Source organism: Hyperolius riggenbachi, chromosome 11 (genome assembly GCF_040937935.1).
Source record: "Hyperolius riggenbachi isolate aHypRig1 chromosome 11, aHypRig1.pri, whole genome shotgun sequence".
Classification (NCBI taxonomy): Eukaryota; Metazoa; Chordata; class Amphibia; order Anura; family Hyperoliidae; genus Hyperolius; species Hyperolius riggenbachi.
Window position 1 is genome coordinate 187,519,031 of NC_090656.1, and position 20,219 is coordinate 187,539,249.

Genomic DNA, 20,219 nt, shown 5'->3' on the forward strand with positions numbered 1-20,219 from the left:
TCTTGTGGATCTACAGCCACTTGTATGCAGCTGCAACATTTAACATGGACAGTGGGCACAAACCTCAGCCGCCCATGTGAATCCACTGTCCTGCTCCGCTTCTTATTAGCCAGATCCCTCCCTCCCAAGCTACCACCATAATGTGCAGTTCTACCCCCAGGTAAGTGTAGAGTGGCCTTTCATAGGATAGTAATATACATGACATGCAGACTGTGAGATTTGGGTATTTTTAGCTGCCTTACTATTGAGATATGTCCATCTTTACCATATAAATCTTGATGTGTAATGCATTGTGACTTTTTTTTGACTTTTTGTTGTGTTTTAGATCAAGTACACAGGATTTCGCGACCGACCGCATGAGGAACGGCAAGCGCGTTTTCAGAATGCCTGCAGGGACGGCCGTTCTGAAATAGTAAGTCGGCCATGTAGAAGTGTACTGAACCCCTTCAGCATTAAAGCACTCCTATAGTGAGAGAGATATGGACATTTATTTCCTGTTAAACAATGCTGATTGCCTGGCTGCCTCTAAAGCCCCATCTACTCGATACGATTCTTTGTGCGATTCTATTACGATTCTATTTACGATCCAATTAAATCCGAAATATCTGATCGGGATTCGATTCGCCATTGTTTTGCAATGGCAAATCCAATTGAATCGAATCACGATCGGACATGTCTGATTTAATCGGATCTTAAATAGAATCGTAATAGAAAGAATCATATCGTGCAGATTGGGCTTAACACTTTTAGCTGTAGACCCTGAACAAGCATGCAGGTCAGATGTTTCCGAATGAGATGTGACTGGATAAGCCAAATGCTTGTTTCTGGTGTGTTATTCGAACACTACTGCAGCCAAGAAAGATCAGCAGGACAGCCAGGCAACTGGTATTGTTTGTAAGGAAATAAATATGGCAGCCTCCATATCACTCTCACTTTAGGTGTCCTTTAATCACAGTAATTAAAAGAGTAGCTAATGGCAGTTTCTTCTACAGCAGTTAAAGGCAACCTGAAGTGAGAAGAACAATACATGTTGCCTAGAAGCCCTGCTGATCTATTTGGCTGAATCGCTCCAATAACAAGCATGCAGCTAATCTTGTCAAAAATGTCAAACTCCTGATCTGTTGCATGCTTGTTCAGGGTTTATGACTAAAAGTATTAGAGGCAGAGGGTCAGCAGGATAGCCAGGCAACTGGTATTGCTTAAAATGAAGATGCATTGCTTATAACTGATGAGGAGGCAGACTCCATATCCCCCTCACTTCAGGTGTCCTTTAACCTCCTTGCCGGTTATCCCGAGCTCAGCTCGGGGTAACCTGCGCAGGAGGATATCTCAGGCCCCGCTGGGCCGATTTGCATAATTTTTTTTTTGTTACAAGCAGCTAGCACTTTGCTAGCTGCTTGTAACTTCCGCTCGCCGCCGATCCGCCGCGCCGAGTCGCTCCCCCCCGCCCCAGAGCCCTGCTCTGCCTGGCCAATCAGTGCCAGGCAGCGTTGAGGGGCGGATCGGGATTCCCTATGACGTCCCGACGTCCATGACGTCGGTGACGTCATCCCGCCCCGTCGCCATGGCGACCGGGGAAGCCCTGCAGGAAATCCCGTTCTCAACGGGATTCCCTGCATACTCTGATCGCCGAAGGCGATCGGAGTGGGTGGGGGGATGCCGCTGCTTAGCGGCTATCATGTAGCGAGCCCTTGGCTCGCTACATGATTTAAAAAAAAAAAAAATTAAAAAAATGTGCGGCGCTGCCTCCTTGCCGGATTTTTTAGACCGGCAAGGAGGTTAAAGAGAACCAGAGACGAAGCACCCTCATGTATTTTACCATGTATATCAATGGGAACATGGCAGTAAACACCTACTCTGCTCTTTGTTTCATTATTTACTGCTCAGTCTTCTTGCCATCACCTCTGATAAAATCTCCGACGAGCATTCAGTCTAGCTTTGCCCCACAATGATTATAGCTGAGTCAGTCTTCTGTGATGTCTTTTCAAGCCCAAGCCTGCCCCCTTGTGGCTCTGATTTCCTGCCATGTATCCTCGTAGCAGGAAAGCAGAGCCACGAGTGGGCAGGAAGCCCCAGGTAAGTATAAATTCTTCAGATTTTATCATCTCATGTTTCCCACCATAATGTAACATCCTTATTAGTGAAAGAACAATTTGGGGGGGCATGGCACATTTATCAACTGGTGCGTGGATGGAATCCAGAGTGATAAACGAAGCGCAAACCTAGGGAGAACATCCATATTCTGCACAGATTCCTTTACACTTGAACATACAGGTAGATATCAGTGGTTTATATCTATAAAAGTGACTCAGTGTCTTTTGTTTTATTTAAGGCATTTGTGGCCACGGGAACCAATCTTTCTCTGCAGTTTTTTCCAGCCAGCTGGCAAGGCGAGCCACGCCAAGCACCCACACGAGATTATGTGGACTTTGAGAGGGAGTCTGGCAAGGTAGGAAACCCTGCAGTGATCAAATGGTTTATTTGTCACAAAGTTTGTCATAGGGCTTCATTGCATAGCGCTACTTGTCTCTGTTGCGTTGGCGGTTGCTTTCTCTTTGGCCTCACCTACTTGAATGCTGCCACAAAAAGACTGTTTTCTTGGCTCCACCCACATGCTGCAGCCACAAAAGGGATGTCATTCTGGCTCCACCAACCTGCTGCAGCCACTAAAGGACTGTCTACCCCAACTTCCCCACCTGCTATAGCCACAAAGGGGCTGTCTTCCACACTCTGCCAACCTGCAGCATATACAAAAAATACTTATTATTCTGTAATGCCTGGTACACACAATGCAATTTCCTGTAGGCAGGTCAAAACAATTATTTCTGACAGGATTGTTTTCCTGATCGATTTTGTATAGAACTGATCAAAAAACAATCGGATCGGACCTGTCCGAAATAAGTTTTGATCTGCCTGATGGGAAATTGCATGGTGTGTACCAGGCATTAGATCTTTCTTTAATTAAGTAGGAGATAAACGTCATAACTAGTACACACAATGTAATTTTCCATTATATTGACAGTCAAACTGATTATTTGACTGCTCCGATCTGATTTCCTGATTTTTTCCGATTCCATTTAACTTTGCAATCACTTCTACACAAAATCGATCAGAAAAACTATCGGTAATCAGATTGGACCTTTTGCAAATAACTGATTCGACTATCAATCTGACATATGCATTGTGTGTACTAGGCATTAGCCATTTGTTTCCTGGACCAGTCTTTGTGACTTTCCTATGATTGGACAGTAATCTTCACTCTTCTGTATCCAACTCTGCATTGGGGTAGTAGAAATCCAATACAGTTTTTCTTTTACGACATTTGTTGTGTCTCCTTGCAGAGGGAGGCCTACTAGGTAGAAGTGGTTAGGTGTGCTGAACTGAAAAGGAAAGGGGAGAAAACAATTGTGCAGATTCATATCTGCAGCCCATTAGTGTTTTCTTAGCCCTGACATTAGATCTGATTGTTTTGGATATTGTTAATTCATTTGCTGGTTCAGTGCATGGTGAGAACTGCTAATGATATTTTTGTAAGCTGAATAGAGAGAGAGGCACGCACACACACACACATACACACACACACACACACACACACACACACACACACACACACACACACACACACACACACACACACACACACACACACACACACACACACACACACACACACACACACACACACACACACACACACCCCTTGACTCCTACATTGTTGCACTGAAACCTTAAGGTGGCCATCCATATGATCGACAATCCAATTCAATTATTATCGGATGAGAATCGGTGCCGTCAAGTGCATGTCTGACCAACAATGCAACTAATTACGGGCCAAAAATTGGTTGCATTAATCGATCGGACATGCTGCAAGATGTAGGGTTGACTTGCTCGATTGGGTGCATGGTGGTGAAGGCGAGTGATATTGGGATGAGTGACGAAAGCCCTGGCACTGTCCCCCAATGTAAAATATCCCCCCCCCCCCCTTGGTGCCCAGTGCACACTAAACAACAGAGGGAGCCTGGAGCAAGCGGAGGCCGCAGACAGTTAATGTATAGCTTGCACTGGGCACGGGGGGGGGCGACAGTAAACATTAGGGCGGGCAGCGTTGGGTCGGCGAGGCAGTAGCATGCTGCTTCACAAGAGGTTTTAGCATGAAATTGATCTGGAATCTGCCTGTGCTGTATGGCAGCCAACAGCTCTCTCTCTTATCAGATTCCATTAGAGAGAGATTTGTCTATTGGTCAAATCTGCCCATCATCGCTAGATGTATGTGTAGCTTTTATAGTATTGAGGGAAATGTGTCATCATCATCATCATTCTCTTTGAGTAGGATTGGTGCTGAGAGAATGTGCCAAATGTGCTAGAAGGGCTGTACAATTGTATCTGCTTCCTCTCCTCTCTGGATTCAGCTGCTAGGCAGGACCGTCAGGTGTGACCATCCTACACATAAAGTAGAAAAAATAATAGATACATTACTACAGTTCCAAAAAGTGCCAGCATTAAGTAGAAATCAGGTGTCCACATGAGGAAGTGGGATACTACACCAGGAAGTGGGTGGTGAGCATTTCTAAGACCTCAGCTCTGCTAATTGGAGATGACCGACTATTTATATGGATAGGTGAACAGCTTCAGCAGTTGCAGCTACACAAACGCATTTTCAATTTGAGTTCTTTTTCAGAGGTAATATAAATACTTTATATCAGTCAACATGATTGCTTTCAGAATTCGCTTAGTTTAACTTTGGGTTTGGTTGGAGTTTAATGTGGGAATTAAACGTACAGGAAGTACAGTAGGCAAAAACAATTGTAGAACAGTCTGCTAACACAACTTCCATAAGCATAGATCAGAGCTGCACGGTTTTTTACTCTTGTTGGATACCTCATTTGTCTGTACTTTTTTTTTCATGATATCATACTGCACAAAAGTCTCCAAGCATTCAGTATAGCCGGATCTGGTTTCCCAAGGGGCGGATTTCATCCCACACACTTTACAAGGAAGCGGGAATAGTATAGCTGCATAGAGCTGAGAAGAGAGGCCTTTTTTTATATATACCGTATTTTTCGGACTATAAGACGCACTTTTTCTCCCCCAAAAGTGGGGTGAAAAAGTTGGTGCGTCTTATACTCCGAATACTACTTTTTTTTTACTTCCCATGTCCCCTGTCCTTTGGCCCACCTGTTCCCTCTGCTGTCCGCTGTGCCACCTCCTTAGTCCTCTGCAGTGTTGATACCCCCGCACCCTCAGTCCTCTCCAATGTCGCTGTTCCCCGCCCCTCTATTGAGTGGCCACCATCCTGTCCCCTCCGGCGTCCATTACATGCCTGAGATGACGGCTGCAAACGTTTTCGTCAGGCTACGTCCCCTCCGGCGTCCATTAAATATCGGAGGTGAAAGCTGCAAAAGTATTCTTCAGGCTATGTCCCCTCCGGCCATTACATACCAGACATGACCGCTGTACCCAGAAGTGGCTACGGAACTACCGTAGTAGCCTCACAACTTTGAAAAAGATCGGCGAATCAGGCGGAGGGGCGCTGCCCCAGACCGCCAATCACAGCTCTCCCTACTCTCTCCTCCTTGCCGATAGGAGCCGCGGTCTTTCGGGCGGGACAAGTCTCGGTATTGGGGCCAATCACTGCTGTCCGTGCATGGAGTGCAGTGATTGGCCCCAATACCGAGACTTGTCCCGCCCGAAAGACCGCGGCTCCTATCGGCAAGGAGGAGAGAGCAGGGAGAGCTGTGATTGGCGGTCTGGGGCAGCGCCCCTCCGCCTGATTCGCCGATCTTTTTCAAAGTTGTGAGGCTACTACGGTAGTTCCGTAGCCACTTCTGGGTACAGCGGTCATGTCTGGTATGTAATGGCCGGAGGGGACATAGCCTGAAGAATACTTTTGCAGCTTTCACCTCCGATATTTAATGGACGCCGGAGGGGACGTAGCCTGACGAAAACGTTTGCAGCCGTCATCTCAGGCATGTAATGGACGCCGGAGGGGACAGGATGGTGGCCACTTTCTAGAGGGGCGGGGAACAGCGACATTGGAGAGGACTGAGGGTGCGGGGGTATCAACACTGCAGAGGACTAAGGAGGTGGCACAGCAGACATCAGAGGGAACAGGGGGACAGGCACTCCAACACACAGGGATACTGGAAGGCAGGATGACACGGGTATGGAGGACACAGGAGGATAAGAGACATGGGGACAGAGGACACAGGGCTACATAGAGGCAAAGAGGACATCAGGACACATAGGCATAGAGCACACAGGAGGACAAAGGACACAGGGGGACAAAGGACACAGGACAGAGAATAAAGGAGGACACAGGGAGACACAAGAGGTATCAGAAAGGCACAAGAGAAACAATCATTATAGAAGGGAAGGTATAGAAGACACAACGGCACTAATTTTTTTTCCCTTAATTTTTGTCCCCTAAACCTAGGTGCGTCTTATAGTCCGGTGCGTCTTATAGTCCGAAAAATACGGTACTTTTGGAGCTGCATTTCTCAGTACAGCAGCAGCAGGGAGCTGGAGACTTTGAATCATGTAACTTTATGTAAATTATTTCATTAATTCATGCACAGTAGCACAGACTTAATAGGGCTTGGCCTTTTCTTTTGACGCCCAGTGGATCAGTGCTACTGCGCAAGCACAAGCCATCCACACCTGCACAGCAGCACAGAGTAAATTGGGCTTGGCTTTTCCCTTTGAAGCCTGAGCAGGTCCATGCTACTGCACAGGTGCAGTGCGGCAACTCTCATTCTAGTACAGGAGCGCATCCGCAAGCTGTGTGTGTGTGTGTGGGGGGGGGGGCAGTGCTGGCTCGCAAGGTGGAGGCAGACTGGGGAAGCTTTTGGAGGATCCAGAGTCTTCCCTCTCTCAAGGTAAGTATGTGATGTTCTGCTTTAAAAAAAATACAGTTTTACTGTGACACTTAAAGAGAACCTGAACTGAAAATAAAAAGTCAAAATAACCATACATGGGTCATACTTACCTCCGGTGTAGTCTACTCCTTCAATCTCTTTCTCCTCTCCTGTGTCCCGTGTGTCCACTGTGATCAATGGATTTCCCCATCCTCCATTTTAAAAATGGCCATTACCTCATTATAGCTCCCTAGTCAGCACACTGTTAAACTGTAATATCACCCATTTGAGCCATATGGAAACATGAACATCACCTTGCACATTCAGTTGTAACAGAGCTGCTGATATATATGATATAGCTACTGACAGCAACTGGCATATTTCAGTTCTGACAAAATATTGTCATAACGGAAAGGGATCACTGTAAGAAGAAAATGGTGAGCTTCTGAGAAGAACTGACAGTGAGGTTAGTAAGTAATATTCATTTGCAGCTATGTCATGTGTTTATTTTAAATAATTTTACTCGCTTCGGGTTCCCTTTAAAGCAGGGGTGGAGGCGCCCAATGCATAGAAGCTAAGCTAATAAGCTATTCTTATAAATAGAGAGGTAATCTTACCTGTCTTGAAGAATTTTTTTTTTACTGTGACACTTTTTAAAACTAGCAATTAGTTTTCCTAGAATTGAGTTTTAAAAGTAATGTTTTTATGTCACGAACATTTATTTCCTGTTGTGATCATGCAGGACCCGGTTCTGTCCTGGATGCAACCCTCAGGCCAGATCGGGCTCTGAAGGGTAATATTATGGAGGGATGACGGTGCTGCTGGCTGAAGCTCATACACAGGGACTTTCTTACAAAACATCTGTAACAAGGCTGATCCCTGAGAGTGCTGTTTTCACTCTGCTGGTCACATTTGTGCTTATGGAGCATATCAGCATGTTTTCTCTCAGTGTCTCTCAAGGCCAGCTTGTGAAAGATAATTCCGGTGAACTAAAACTTGATTAAGCCGGTGTAAATTTTCTGTAACCTCAGCAGTTGACAGTTTGGTCCACTAATTTGATATTGTGGCTTGTAGATGTGCATTTTATGTTTGTTTAGTGAGATTCTTTAACCTGTTAGCCACCCCAGGTGTGTTTACTCGTTTTGAGACAACTTGTGGCTTAACAGCTGGGAATGGCTAAACTCATCTGCCTAGCGCAGCCATGCAGAGCAGGGAGCTGTTATAGTCAGGGCTGTGGAGTCGGAGTCGAGGAGTCGGAGCAATTTTGGGTACCCGGAGTCTGAGTTGGAGTCGGAGTCAGAGATTTCATAAACTGAGGAGTCTGAGTCGGGAGTTGGATGATTCTGGCCAAAATCCACAGCCCTGGTACAGTGGAGGAAATAATTATTTGACCCCTTACTGATTTTGTAAGTTTGTCCAATGACAAAGAAATGAAAAGTCTCAGAACAGTATCATTTCAATGGTAGGTTTATTTTAACAGTGGCAGATAGCACATCAAAAGGAAAAATCGAAAAAATAACCTTAAATAAAAGATAGCAAAAAGAAAAGACAAAGACAAACACTTATATCGCGCTTTTCTCCTGGCGGACTCAAAGCGCAAGAGCTGCAGCCACTAGGACGCGCTCTATAGGCAGTAGCAGTGTTAGGGAGACTTGCCTAAGGTTTCCTACTGAATAGGTGCTGGCTTACTGAACAGGCAGAGCCAAGATTCGAACCCTGGTCTCCTGTGTCAGAGGCAGAGCCCTTAACCATTACACTATCCAGCCACTATCCAGCAACTGATTTGCATTTCATTGAGTGAAATAAGTTTTTGAACCCCTACCAACCATTAAGAGTTCTGGCTCCCACAGAGTGGTTAGACACTTCTACTCAGTCACCCTCATTAAGGACACCTGTCTTAACTAGTCACCTGTATAAAAGACACCTGTCCACAGAATCAATCAATCAAGCAGACTCCAAACTCTCCAACATGGGAAAGACCAAAGAGCTGTCCAAGGATGTCAGAGACAAAATTGTAGACCTGCACAAGGCTGGAATGGGCTACAAAACCATTAGCAAGAAGCTGGGAGAGAAGGTGACAACTGTTGGTGCGATTGTTCGAAAATGGAAGGAGCACAAAATGACCATCATTCGACCTCGCTCTGGGGCTCCACGCAAGATCTCACCTCATGGGGTGTCAATGGTTCTGAGAAAGGTGAAAAAGCATCCTAGAACTACACGGGAGGAGTTAGTGAATGACCTCAAATTAGCAGGGACCACAGTCACTAAGAAAACCATTGGAAACACATTACACCGCAATGGATTAAAATCCTGCAGGGCTCGCAAGGTCCCCCTGCTCAAGAAGGCACATGTGCAGGCCCGTCTGAAGTTTGCCAATGAACACCTGAATGATTCTGTGAGTGACTGGGAGAAGGTGCTGTGGTCTGATGAGACCAAAATAGAGCTCTTTGGCATTAACTCAACTCGCTGTGTTTGGAGGAAGAAAAATGCTGCCTATGACCCCCAAAACACCGTCCCCACCGTCAAGCATGGGGGTGGAAACATTTTGCTTTGGGGGTGTTTTTCTGCTAAGGGCACAGGACAACTTAATCGCATTAACAGGAAAATGGACGGAGCCATGTATCGTGAAATCCTGAACAACAACCTCCTTCCCTCTGGCAGGAAACTGAAAATGGGTCGTGGATGGGTGTTCCAGCACGACAATGACCCAAAACATACAGCAAAGGCAACAAAGGAGTGGCTCAAGAAGAAGCACATTAAGGTCATGGAGTGGCCTAGTCAGTCTCCGGACCTTAATCCAATAGAAAACCTATGGAGGGAGCTCAAGCTCAGAGTTGCACAGAGACAGCCTCGAAACCTTAGGGATTTAGAGATGATCTGCAAAGAGGAGTGGACCAACATTCCTCCTAAAATGTGTGCAAACTTGGTCATCAATTACAAGAAACGTTTGACCTCTGTGCTTGCAAACAAGGGTTTTTCCACTAAGTATTAAGTCTTTTATTGTTAGAGGGTTCAAAAACTTATTTCACTCAATGAAATGCAAATCAGTTGCTATCTTTTATTTAAAGGGAAGGTTCAGGGAGGGTGGGTAAAAAATAAAAATAAAATTCCACTTACCTGGGGCTTCCTCCAGCCCGTGGCAGGCAGGAGGTGCCCTCGCCGCCGCTCCGTGGTCTCCGGTGGCGCGCCCGACCTGGCCAGGCCGGCTGCCAGGTCGGGCTCTTCTGCGCTCCAAGACCCGGAACTTCTGCGTCCCACGCCGGCGCTCTGACGTCATCGGACGTCCTCCGGGCTCTACTGCGCATGCGCAGAACTACTGCGCATGCGCAGAACTACTGCGCATGCGCAGTAGAGCACGGAGGACGTCCGATGACGTCAGAGCGCCGGCGTGGGACGCAGAAGTTCCGGGCCTTGGAGCGCAGAAGAGCCCGACCTGGCAGCCGGCCTGGCCAGGTCGGGCGCGCCACCGGAGACCACCGGGAGCCTGCGGAGCGACGGCGAGGCCACCTCCTGCCTGCCACGGGCTGGAGGAAGCCCCAGGTAAGTGAAATTTGATTTTTATTTTTTGCCCACCCTCCCTGAACCTTTCCTTTAACGTTATTTTTTCGATTTTCCTTTTGATGTGCTATCTGCCACTGTTAAAATAAACCTACCATTGAAATGATACTGTTCTGAGACTTTTCATTTCTTTGTCATTGGACAAACTTACAAAATCAGTGAGGGGTCAAATAATTATTTCCTTCACTATATGTATTAGACTAAGGAGTCTGAGCCATTTTGGGTACCCGGAGTCGGAGTTGGAGTCGGTGGTTTCATAAACTGAAGAGTTGGAGTCGAAAGATTTTTGTACCGACTCCACATCCCTGGTTGTAGTTGCCTGTCTGGACGGCTGGATCGGCTTCTACTTCACCCACGGCAGCGACACTGAACTTCCAACATGTCTTCTGGGTCCCGATCACATCCGATCACATGAAATGACATACGATTGCGATCCAGAACATGGTGTCAGCGCCACTCAGTGATGGAAGAGATTTTTTTTCATCACTCTTCTCCCACCACTGCATGGCACTGTAACATTGACATCGTCCTCTGGATCCTGATCACATGTCATATCATGCGATCAGGACCCTGAAGACGATGTTGGAATTATATCGCTGCTGCAGTGGATGGAAGAAAAAGATAATCCAGCCCTCCAAACAGGTAACTATAACAGCTCCTTGCCGCCCACTCTGCATAGCCTGCCAGGCTGGGGAAGGCACACTTCCCAGTGGCAGGAAAAATTTTGGCTCTGCAACCAAATAAAGTTTTTTTTTACTTTATTTGGTTGCTAAAAATTTAAAGGACACCTGAAGTGAGGGGCTGCCATATTTATTTATTTTTAAACTATGCCAGTTGCCCAGTTTCCTGTTAATCTTTCGTGCAACCGTAGTATCTGAATCACCCACCAAAAAACAAGCATGCAGCACATCCAGTCAAAAACGTCTGATCTGCTAAGTTTGTTCAGAGTCTATAGCTAAAGGTATTATGCCTAATGCACACAATGAGATTTTGTGGCAGATTTACTGCCAGATCGACTATTTCCAGCATGTCCAATCAGATTACCGATCGCTTTTCCATTCACTTCTATGGAAAGTGAATCGCAAATCAGATCAGACATGTTGGAAATAATCGATCTGTCAGTAAATCTGCCAGAACTCATCGTGTGTATTAGAAGCAGATGATTGGCAGGACAGCCAGGCAATTTCCATTGTTTAAAAGGAAATACGTATAGCAGCCTCCATACTTCAGGTGTCCTTTAAAAAATGGCACTTGGGTGATATTAGCCTGGCACTAAGTATATCATTTAGTTGTAACAAGAAAGCCTTGCGTGTACAGGACCCGAAGTACTACCTACCAGTTTGTAATTTTAAAATTAAAAAAGGGAGGAGTCACCCTGTGACACGTAGAACACTCTTTTTGTAACCTTAGCAACTAGAGGGTGCATCATGCTGCCACATAAATTACTTTTTATAATGTAACACGTTTGTAACAGTGTTTGGTACCATTTGCGAGCACTACAGTGGCAAACTAAATTATTAAAAAGAAAAATAATGTATCTAGTAGCTGGCTAATTCCACATTTGATGCAAGATACCAGAGTTTTAATTCTACTTTCCCCTCAATAATAGATACCTGCCTTCTTCATATAAGCTAATGGCACAAACTAAGAGTCATGCTAGCTTGGATGCCACCAATGGAGATTCGTGAGGTTGGGGGGGAGAGAGACACAACTTGCCTATGGGGTGCTGCTGCTCTAGCCCCTGGTCCGTTTAGCATCCGCTCTGTTCTTCAGGGAGAGACCGCAGCTGCCAAATTGTCAACTTAGTGGCAGTGCATGACGGGAGATGTAGTCCCTAGGTGAAAGAACATCTCTGCACTCGCATCCATGAACTACATCTCCCTGCATGCATTGTGGTGTGTGTGCACCTTCGCCAGCAAGCTGAAAATGCGGTAGCTGCGTTCTCTCCGCTGAGAAGATGGTGGGTCCCATATGGACTGAGGGCCAGAGTAGCAGCACCCCATAAGTAAATAGTGACACTCATCCCATCCCTAACCCCCTACCTTCTGGATAGGCCCACTTTAAAAAAAAAAAAAATGTACTTCTGGTTTAAAGGGGAACTGAAGTAAGGGGTATACGGAGGCTGCCATATTTATTTCCTTTTAATCAATACCAGTTGCCTGGCAGCCCTGCTGGTCTATTTCTCTGCAGTAGTATCTGAATAACACCAGAAACAAGCATGCAGCTAGTCTTGTCAGATCTGACTTTAAAGTCTGAAACACCTGATCTGCTGCATGCTTGTTCAGGGTCTGTGGCTAATAGTATTAGAGGCAGAGGATCAGCAGGGCTGCCAGGCAACTGGTATTGCTTAAAAGGAAATAAACATGGCAGCCTCCATATACCTCTCTCTTCAGTTCCCCTTTTAAACTCATAATGTAGCAAGCTGTTCTAGGAATACCGAGGCAAAAAAAACGGGGGAATATGAGCTCATAAATAGGTGAGGGCATTGTTGCAGACACTTACTGTAGAATTCCTTTATTTTGTGTTCCTCCTGACCCTCTGCTTACATCATTGCATTTACAATGTGTGTTTGCATTATTATTTTATTTATTTATTGTATTTATAAAGCGCCAACATATTACGCAGCGCTGGGCATTAGTTTAGGTTACAGACAATATTTAGGGGTGACATACAGCAAAATGACAATACATGAATACGAGAAAGACCAGATCAAGCAGCACAGTATGAGTACAAGGTAATGCTTAGTCAGTCACTGGAGGGGAGCATGGGGATTAGGCAAGTTAGGTTCACTCAGATGCATAGCATGGGTGCACAGTAATGGAGGTGCAAGATCAGGTAGGACACAAAAGGAGGAGGACCCTGCCCAAAGGCTTACAATCTAGAGGGAGAGGTAAGGACACGAATGGTAGGGGACCAGAGTTCAGCTGTAGGTTTAGAGCACTTGTGAGAGGTAGTAGGCCAGCGTGAAAAGGTGAGTTTTGAGCTATGTAAAGGCGATGAGGGAAGCGCTCCTGAAAGCTCATCCTCAAAGAAACTGACGTGCAAAAAATAAAAAAAATAATAAATATATATACATTACTCTACCTTTTTTTTTATTTTTTAGCATAAATGTTAAAGCTTGCAAATGCCTGGAAAGCATACAAGTACAATTAGACTTGTTTTGGATGACAGTGCTTGGATGTATTTCTGAATAGTGCAGATAAGACGGCTAAAGTCAACCTGAACTCAGAATGTCCCCTCTGCTCTAAAAGATACGCAACAGCATAATAACCTGTAAAGAAAAACATTTCTTTGTTACAGCTGATACAAATCTTGAAATAAATCTGCAGTGTGTCTACTTGCTGCTTTCATGGAAGCAGGCATATTGTTCACATCCTTTGTTTGCCAATTAGCTTCTCTGCTGTGGAAGTCAGCTGACACAGGGGAAAGATCAAATTACAACTTGTGATTAGTCACAGATGAGTGTTGATTAGACAGGCTAAACTCTCTACATACGATCGGGTTGCATTTCTCTCTGTCTTCTTTCTTTCTGTCCTGTGGAAGAGTTCAGGTCCACTTTAAAGTCTTGTTTTACTAGGGCTGTTCTTGGTGAGAGTTTTCCTTTGTGCCTGCGTGCTCCTCCAGAGCAGTCTTATGTCATTGCACTTCCCTCTGGTTCTGATATGTGTGGGGGTTCTCCCATCTTGTGGTTGGCAGTGCTTCCTCTGCACAGCAGGAAAACCATTGTTCTTCCTGGGGGGGTGGGGAGCAGCCAATCAGGGGGTCTGGCACACAGACTTCTCCAGTCTCTAATCTTAGCCTGTCATCTTGGGAGGATGTGGTGTAGGGTCTGCCTTATCTACATATTTCTAATTCACACAACATAATGTAGGAATGTTATGTAATCTGCAGTGTGTATTTGTTATGACTTTATGGTGTTGCAGGTTCACCTGTAGTAATTTATTTTTAGCTGCCTATTTCAAAGGCATTTATGCAGTCTTATGCTAGGTACACACCATACAATTTTCTGACTGATTTACTGTCAGATTGATGTATATTATGTTGGCTCCGCTTAGTTCGGCGCAGGGAGAGCCGAATGACGGCTTTCCCCAGTGCAGCTAAACTCCGAGGCGAGGTTAAATACCATTTCCCCCTCCGAGTCGTCGCAACTCACAGGGAGATGTAATTCGGGATCTGGCAGCCTCCAGAACCCCGAATTACCGCTGTGCGGGGCACGCTTCATAGCATTGCTGCTATGACGGTGCCCAGATTCGGCGCTCAGCTCTCAGAGCCGTGCGCCGAAATGGACTGATCCAGCCTCTTTCGAAGGCGTTTATGCAGTCTTATGCTAGGTACACACGATGCACTTTTCTGATTTACTGTCAGACCGATTATTTCCAACACGTCCGATCTGACTTACAATCTATTTTCTGTATAGTTCTATGTTCGTAAATCAGACCTGTTGGAAATAATCGATCTGACAGTAAATCTGTCAGAAAATTGTGTCCTGTGTACCTAGCATAAAAGTAAACCGTTGTAAACCATTGTATTTATCATCCTACTCCTGAAAATAACTTTTTTTTTTTTTTTTTTTTTTTTTTTTTTAATTATTGCATGGTTTTAGTTAACCATTTTCAAAGTAGATTGAATATTTTATTCTCTCTACTCAATGGCAGGCTATTAGTAGTCCCAGAGTTAAAATATATGAACTATTGACCTTTTTCTATCTCTCCTCTGCCCTCAGAAGTTGTATTCTGCCAGGAAAACTCTTATGGCTGTAATTTGATTATCATACCGGCTTCCTGCAGACGTCCTGTACCCGAACCGGGACAAACCACTCTTCTGGTGCCCCACAGTGAGCCAGCTTTGTTTTTCATGTTCACGGTGCTGTGAACGAGGGCGGCGCAGTGGCCTGCCGAATGGTCAGTCGGCAAAAATGAAACTGGCTTGCTGCGGGGGTCTGGGGGATCAGATTGTCCCAGTGCGGGTACAGGACATCCGTTTTATTTTTTTTATTAATTTTTTTTTTTTGTGTGTGTATTTGTTTTTTAAGACCAGAGTTATCCGGGCCCTTTTAAGTGCAGTGATTGGCTCACAACAATCAGTGGGTCAGGAGCCAATGAAATTGTCTCCTTCCTGATATACGGAAGCTCTGCTGTCAGCATGATACAACGACAAGGAAAGTGGTGGGAACGGCGAGGATGATTAAAATCTACGTCCTGGCAGGGATAACCTCTCCAAAACAGGGCTTAGATTTCAATTACTGCAACAGAATGCTTCTGGTTACTGGAGCGCAATTAGGGGGTACGCATATCGAAATTGAGCATGCTTAGTTGCCAGCGATCTCCACAAAGGCAGAATGAATGCGACCTGACTGACATGGAGGGAGCTAATGGACTACAAGAGGCTAGAGAAAGCCCCAGGTAAGTATAAATCCTTTTTGTTTGCAATGTCTCCGATTTACTTTAACTCTCCTAGCCTGTTTCACAGAATGGACTTCTTTACCCTCCTTAAAGTGTAACTGTCGGGCATAAAATCAATTCTTTATTGATATCTGGTAAACAAGTAATAACGATGCTAACCAGGCAATCCAAAAGTTACAAATCACTATTTTTTTTCTTGTTGATAAATGATCATTCCCAGCTTACCTGACTCTTTTATGGTACATTGCCACACACAGGAAGTTTCAGGGCATACTGGGTTGTCCTTTTTTTTTTTTTTTTTGCTTCTTTACTTTCCTCTCAGACTTAACTAATGCAGCCTGTTTGGCAGAGGCATCCTTTTCCCCTGTCGCACCTCTTTTCCCCTCTGATTGGCCAATATTTCTCATGCTGAGACAATGCACTTTTTATTGCAGAGCTGGGTGGGAGTGCCTGGAGACTAGGAGGAGGGTAGGCAATGCATACACAATCAGGCAGAGGAGAGTAAGGGCGGAAATGACATCCGGATTGGCTTCAAGAGAGACACAGTTAAAATGGAGAATCTTAGGAAGGATTTTCTTTTTTTTTTACTACAGAAAAATCATTAAAATCAAAATGTGGACAGTGCAATACATATGTTATGTAAGTAGAGCAAGTATTTACTACTTATGTAAGTGGTTTGTTTTTTTCTGAGATAGTATGGCTGACAGCTCCTCTTTAAGAATTCTCTCCCCTTAGCTTTAATGGCTGTCCAGCTATTATGATGGTGAAGTTGCCACAAGCTATTAGTAAATTTCGGCACTTGCCTTCCTCTCTGAGGACAGATGGGGAATGCATTTTATATAATGGTAACCAGTGATTAAAGGTAGCTGCTGGGAAAGCTGTCAAGAGTGATGCTTCTTGATTAAGATGAAATGTCAGTCTCCTTCCACGATGTCTTTTCTGTGAAGAAGTGCTGATGTCCTACAATCCTCCCTACACAGAGGTGATTGCATTAACAAATGAACATGTGTAATACAAGCTGTAATGTTGCCCCAGGCTAAGCTAACCGTGATGAAAGCCATAGCTGCAGGCAGCTAGTCTTAATGCCCCATCATTTTGAGGATTTGCTGTGCATTAATGAGGCCACGCCCAGGCATCAGGTTTGCAAGCGTACAGTCATGCTCCTCCTTCCAAACATACTAATGGGATCAAGAGCTTGATTCAGTCAAGCAGTCATGTTTAGTAGCAGAGAGACCCTAAACAATCCTGCCATCGCTGCTTATCTTGAACTGAACCTTTTTCATCTGCTCCACCTGCAGACATCATCCCTCAGTTTAGATGAAGAGAGACAATCTGAAATTGCAGCTCTTGTCTTTGAGCAGCTTAACCACTTAAGTACCAGCGGTCTCTGCCCCCTTAAAGAGACACTGAAGCGAAAAAAAAATTATGATATGATTTGTATGTGTAGTACAGCTAAGAAATAAAACATTAAGATCAGATACATCAGTCTAATTGTTTCCAGTACAGGAAGAGTTGAGAAACTCCAGTTGTTATCTCTATGCAAACAAGCCATTAAGGTAGCCATACACTGGTCGATTTGCCATCAGATTCGACCAACAGACAGATCCCTATCTGATCGAATCTGATCAGAGAGGGATCGTATGGCTACCTTTACTGCAAACAGATTGTGAACCGATTTCAGCCTGAAACCGTTCACAATCTGTGGTGGTGGTGGTGCTGCCACCGCTTCCCCCCATCCCGCATACATTACCTGCTCCGCCGGCGCGACTCCCGGATGTCCGCTCTTCTCCTCCGCTCTGGTCTGGTCTCCGGCATGCTTCCCTTCTTCCTGTCTGGGGGAAGTTTAAACAGTAGAGCGCCCTCTACTGTTTAAACTTCCTGCCGGGACAGGAAGAAGGGAAGCATGCCGGATACCAGACCAGAGCGGAGAATGAAGAGCGGAGACCCGGGAGTCGCGCCGGCGGAGCAGGTAATGTATTGCAGCTCTATTGCGTCGGTCGTCGGGCACTCGAACGCCGCTAGCGATGCGCTCTTTACCCGCGGGCGATCGGTTATTTTCCGCACGGCGGATCGACGGGATCGGACGGAATGGATCGAAATTCGGCGTGTAGCGCGAACGATTGGCAGCAGATTCGATCCCAGTGATCGAATCTGCTGTCGAAACGGCGGCAAATCGGGCCAGTGTATGGCCAGCTTAAAGCTCTCCGACTAAGTTTGTCGTGGAGAGGGCTGTTATCTGACTTTTATTATCTCAACTGTTCCTGGACTATTTACTTTTCCTCTGCCAGAGGAGATGTCATTACTTCACAGACTGCTCTGAAAGAATCATTTTGAATGCTGAGTGTTGTGTAATCTGCACATATTATAGAATAATGCAATGTTAGAAAAAACACTATATACCTGAAAATAAAAGTATGAGAATATTTTCTTTGCTGCTAATCTTCTAGTAATTATTCATAGTACACAACCAGTTCATTATATCCTATTTTTTTTTCCGCTTCAGTGTCTCTTTATGGACCAGAGACCACTGGTACAATAACAACAATATCCCGATGCCTGGGGGGTAGAAAAGTTTGTCCCTCCCGAGAAGCCCGTGGGTCTTACCAACAGGACTTGCAGGAGAGGGGCTGTTCCTATTGGCTCCCTGCTCTTGTCAATCATGGGGATAGCCACACGGAAGGCATTCAAAGCTGGTTTCCGACAGATGAGAGCTGCCGGTTATGATCAAACAATGTTACACTCTTTTACCTCATGCTGTAACCTTCATGAATCGACCTTTACAGACATGTGTTAAGGTATTTACTGCACAAGTCAGTAATTTACCTCACTGCTTGGTAATTTCAGCTTTCCATGCTTTAATAGCCTTGATAAATTGACATTTTCCTCAGTGCTTGGTAAATTCAGTCGAATGTAAAGCGCCAACATATTACGCAGCACTGGACAATAAATATATACAATTATACAAGGATGACAGACATAACAAGGTTATACATGATAGCTGGATAAGGCAGGAGTGACCTACATGACCCAAAGTGCTCTGCTGACCCTATCTAGTATAGGGTCAAGGAAAAGGGGAGTGCTCCTTCTTATTGGGTGAGATGGTGTTAATACTATCAGGCATTTGCGTCTTTAGCCACGGAGATCTGTTAATTGAAGTGATATGAAGCACATTAACTCCAATATAGACTGTGGTTTTATGAAATCATAGACTCCATAGTTTGCTTTCTGATTTGTCTATCTTTGTATCTTATATGGTTATATAGAAGCGCACCACCAGAGTTTGCACTCAATTTTATCTTGTTGCTGCTGTCAGCACAGTACTCTTAATTTGGAATAAAAGTCGGGCAATTTTGGAGAGCTTTTTATAAGTTCTCAAAGACATTTTTAATTCAGGCATTTAAAATTCCCTTCAAGTACACTTTGATGTCTGGTAATATAGATACATGTGAAACTAGATATAAAGAATGCTTCTATCTTATATTAACAGAAACTTCAGGCTGGAGTTCTTCTCTCATTTCTTTCAGGACGTCATCTTTTCTGTCAAATAATGTAGGGAGTACCTGGCCTATATGACAAGACAAGACAAATAACATCTACATCGTGCTTTTCTGCTGGCGGATTCAAAGCGCCAGAGCTGCAGCCACTAGGCGTGCTCTATAGGCAGTAGCATTCCTTACAGAACAGGTGCTGGCTTACTAAACAGGAAGAGCCGTTAAAGAGACGCTGAAGTCTTTATTTTTTTTTTCCCCTTAATTTATTATCCAGTCAGCATCAGCATTAAATCTTAAGCAGATTCACTGCATCCCCGTGGCAAAACGAGTTATTTACGGTTTAGAAATAGCCCTGAAAAGTTCCAGGGCTCGCATCCTTCTTGCTGTAAGAGGCAGAGCTGTGTGCCGTAGCTCTGCCTCCTCTCCAGTAAATCTCCGCTGATTGCTGCCTCTCCCTGCCCCTCTCAGACTTCTTTCACTGAGAGGGGTGGGGAGAGGCGGAGATCCGCAGAGATTAACTGGATAAGAGGCAGAGCTACAGTGCGAAGCTCTGCCTCCCCAGTGCAGCACAATTTGCGACATGCATAGTCGTAGAACTTTGCAGGTCTATTTCTAAGCCATAAATCACTCATTTTGCCGGGGGATGCGGCAAATCTGCTTAGGATTTAATGCTGATGCTGACTGGATAAGAAATTAAGGTAAAAAAAGACTTCAGTGTCTCTTTTTAACCAGTACACTTTGAGAACACAGGAACAGAAAGTTATTTTTAGGGCAACCGGATGCTCATATTCAATCAAACAGGTCTGAGCAGAAGCATAAGTGAGTTATTTTTTATTACAAAACTGTAATTACTAAACTGGTCCTTTTACACTATATCAGTTCCTCTCAGTGATAACTGAAAAGACAACTGATTT

The 20,219-nt window shown here is 44.9% G+C and overlaps 1 protein-coding gene across 4 annotated transcripts in view; it reads left to right on the forward strand.

Annotated features, from left to right (window-relative positions):
• CBFB (core-binding factor subunit beta) overlaps positions 1-20,219 on the forward strand; it is an 88,897-nt gene that overhangs the window by 16,593 nt on the left and 52,085 nt on the right. For all 4 annotated transcript variants that reach the window (XM_068260897.1, XM_068260898.1, XM_068260900.1 and 1 more), the window contains exons 2-3: positions 326-412; positions 2,333-2,449. In XM_068260897.1, coding sequence (XP_068116998.1) covers positions 326-412; positions 2,333-2,449 — 204 coding nt within the window. The remainder of the gene's footprint in view (positions 1-325; positions 413-2,332; positions 2,450-20,219) is intronic.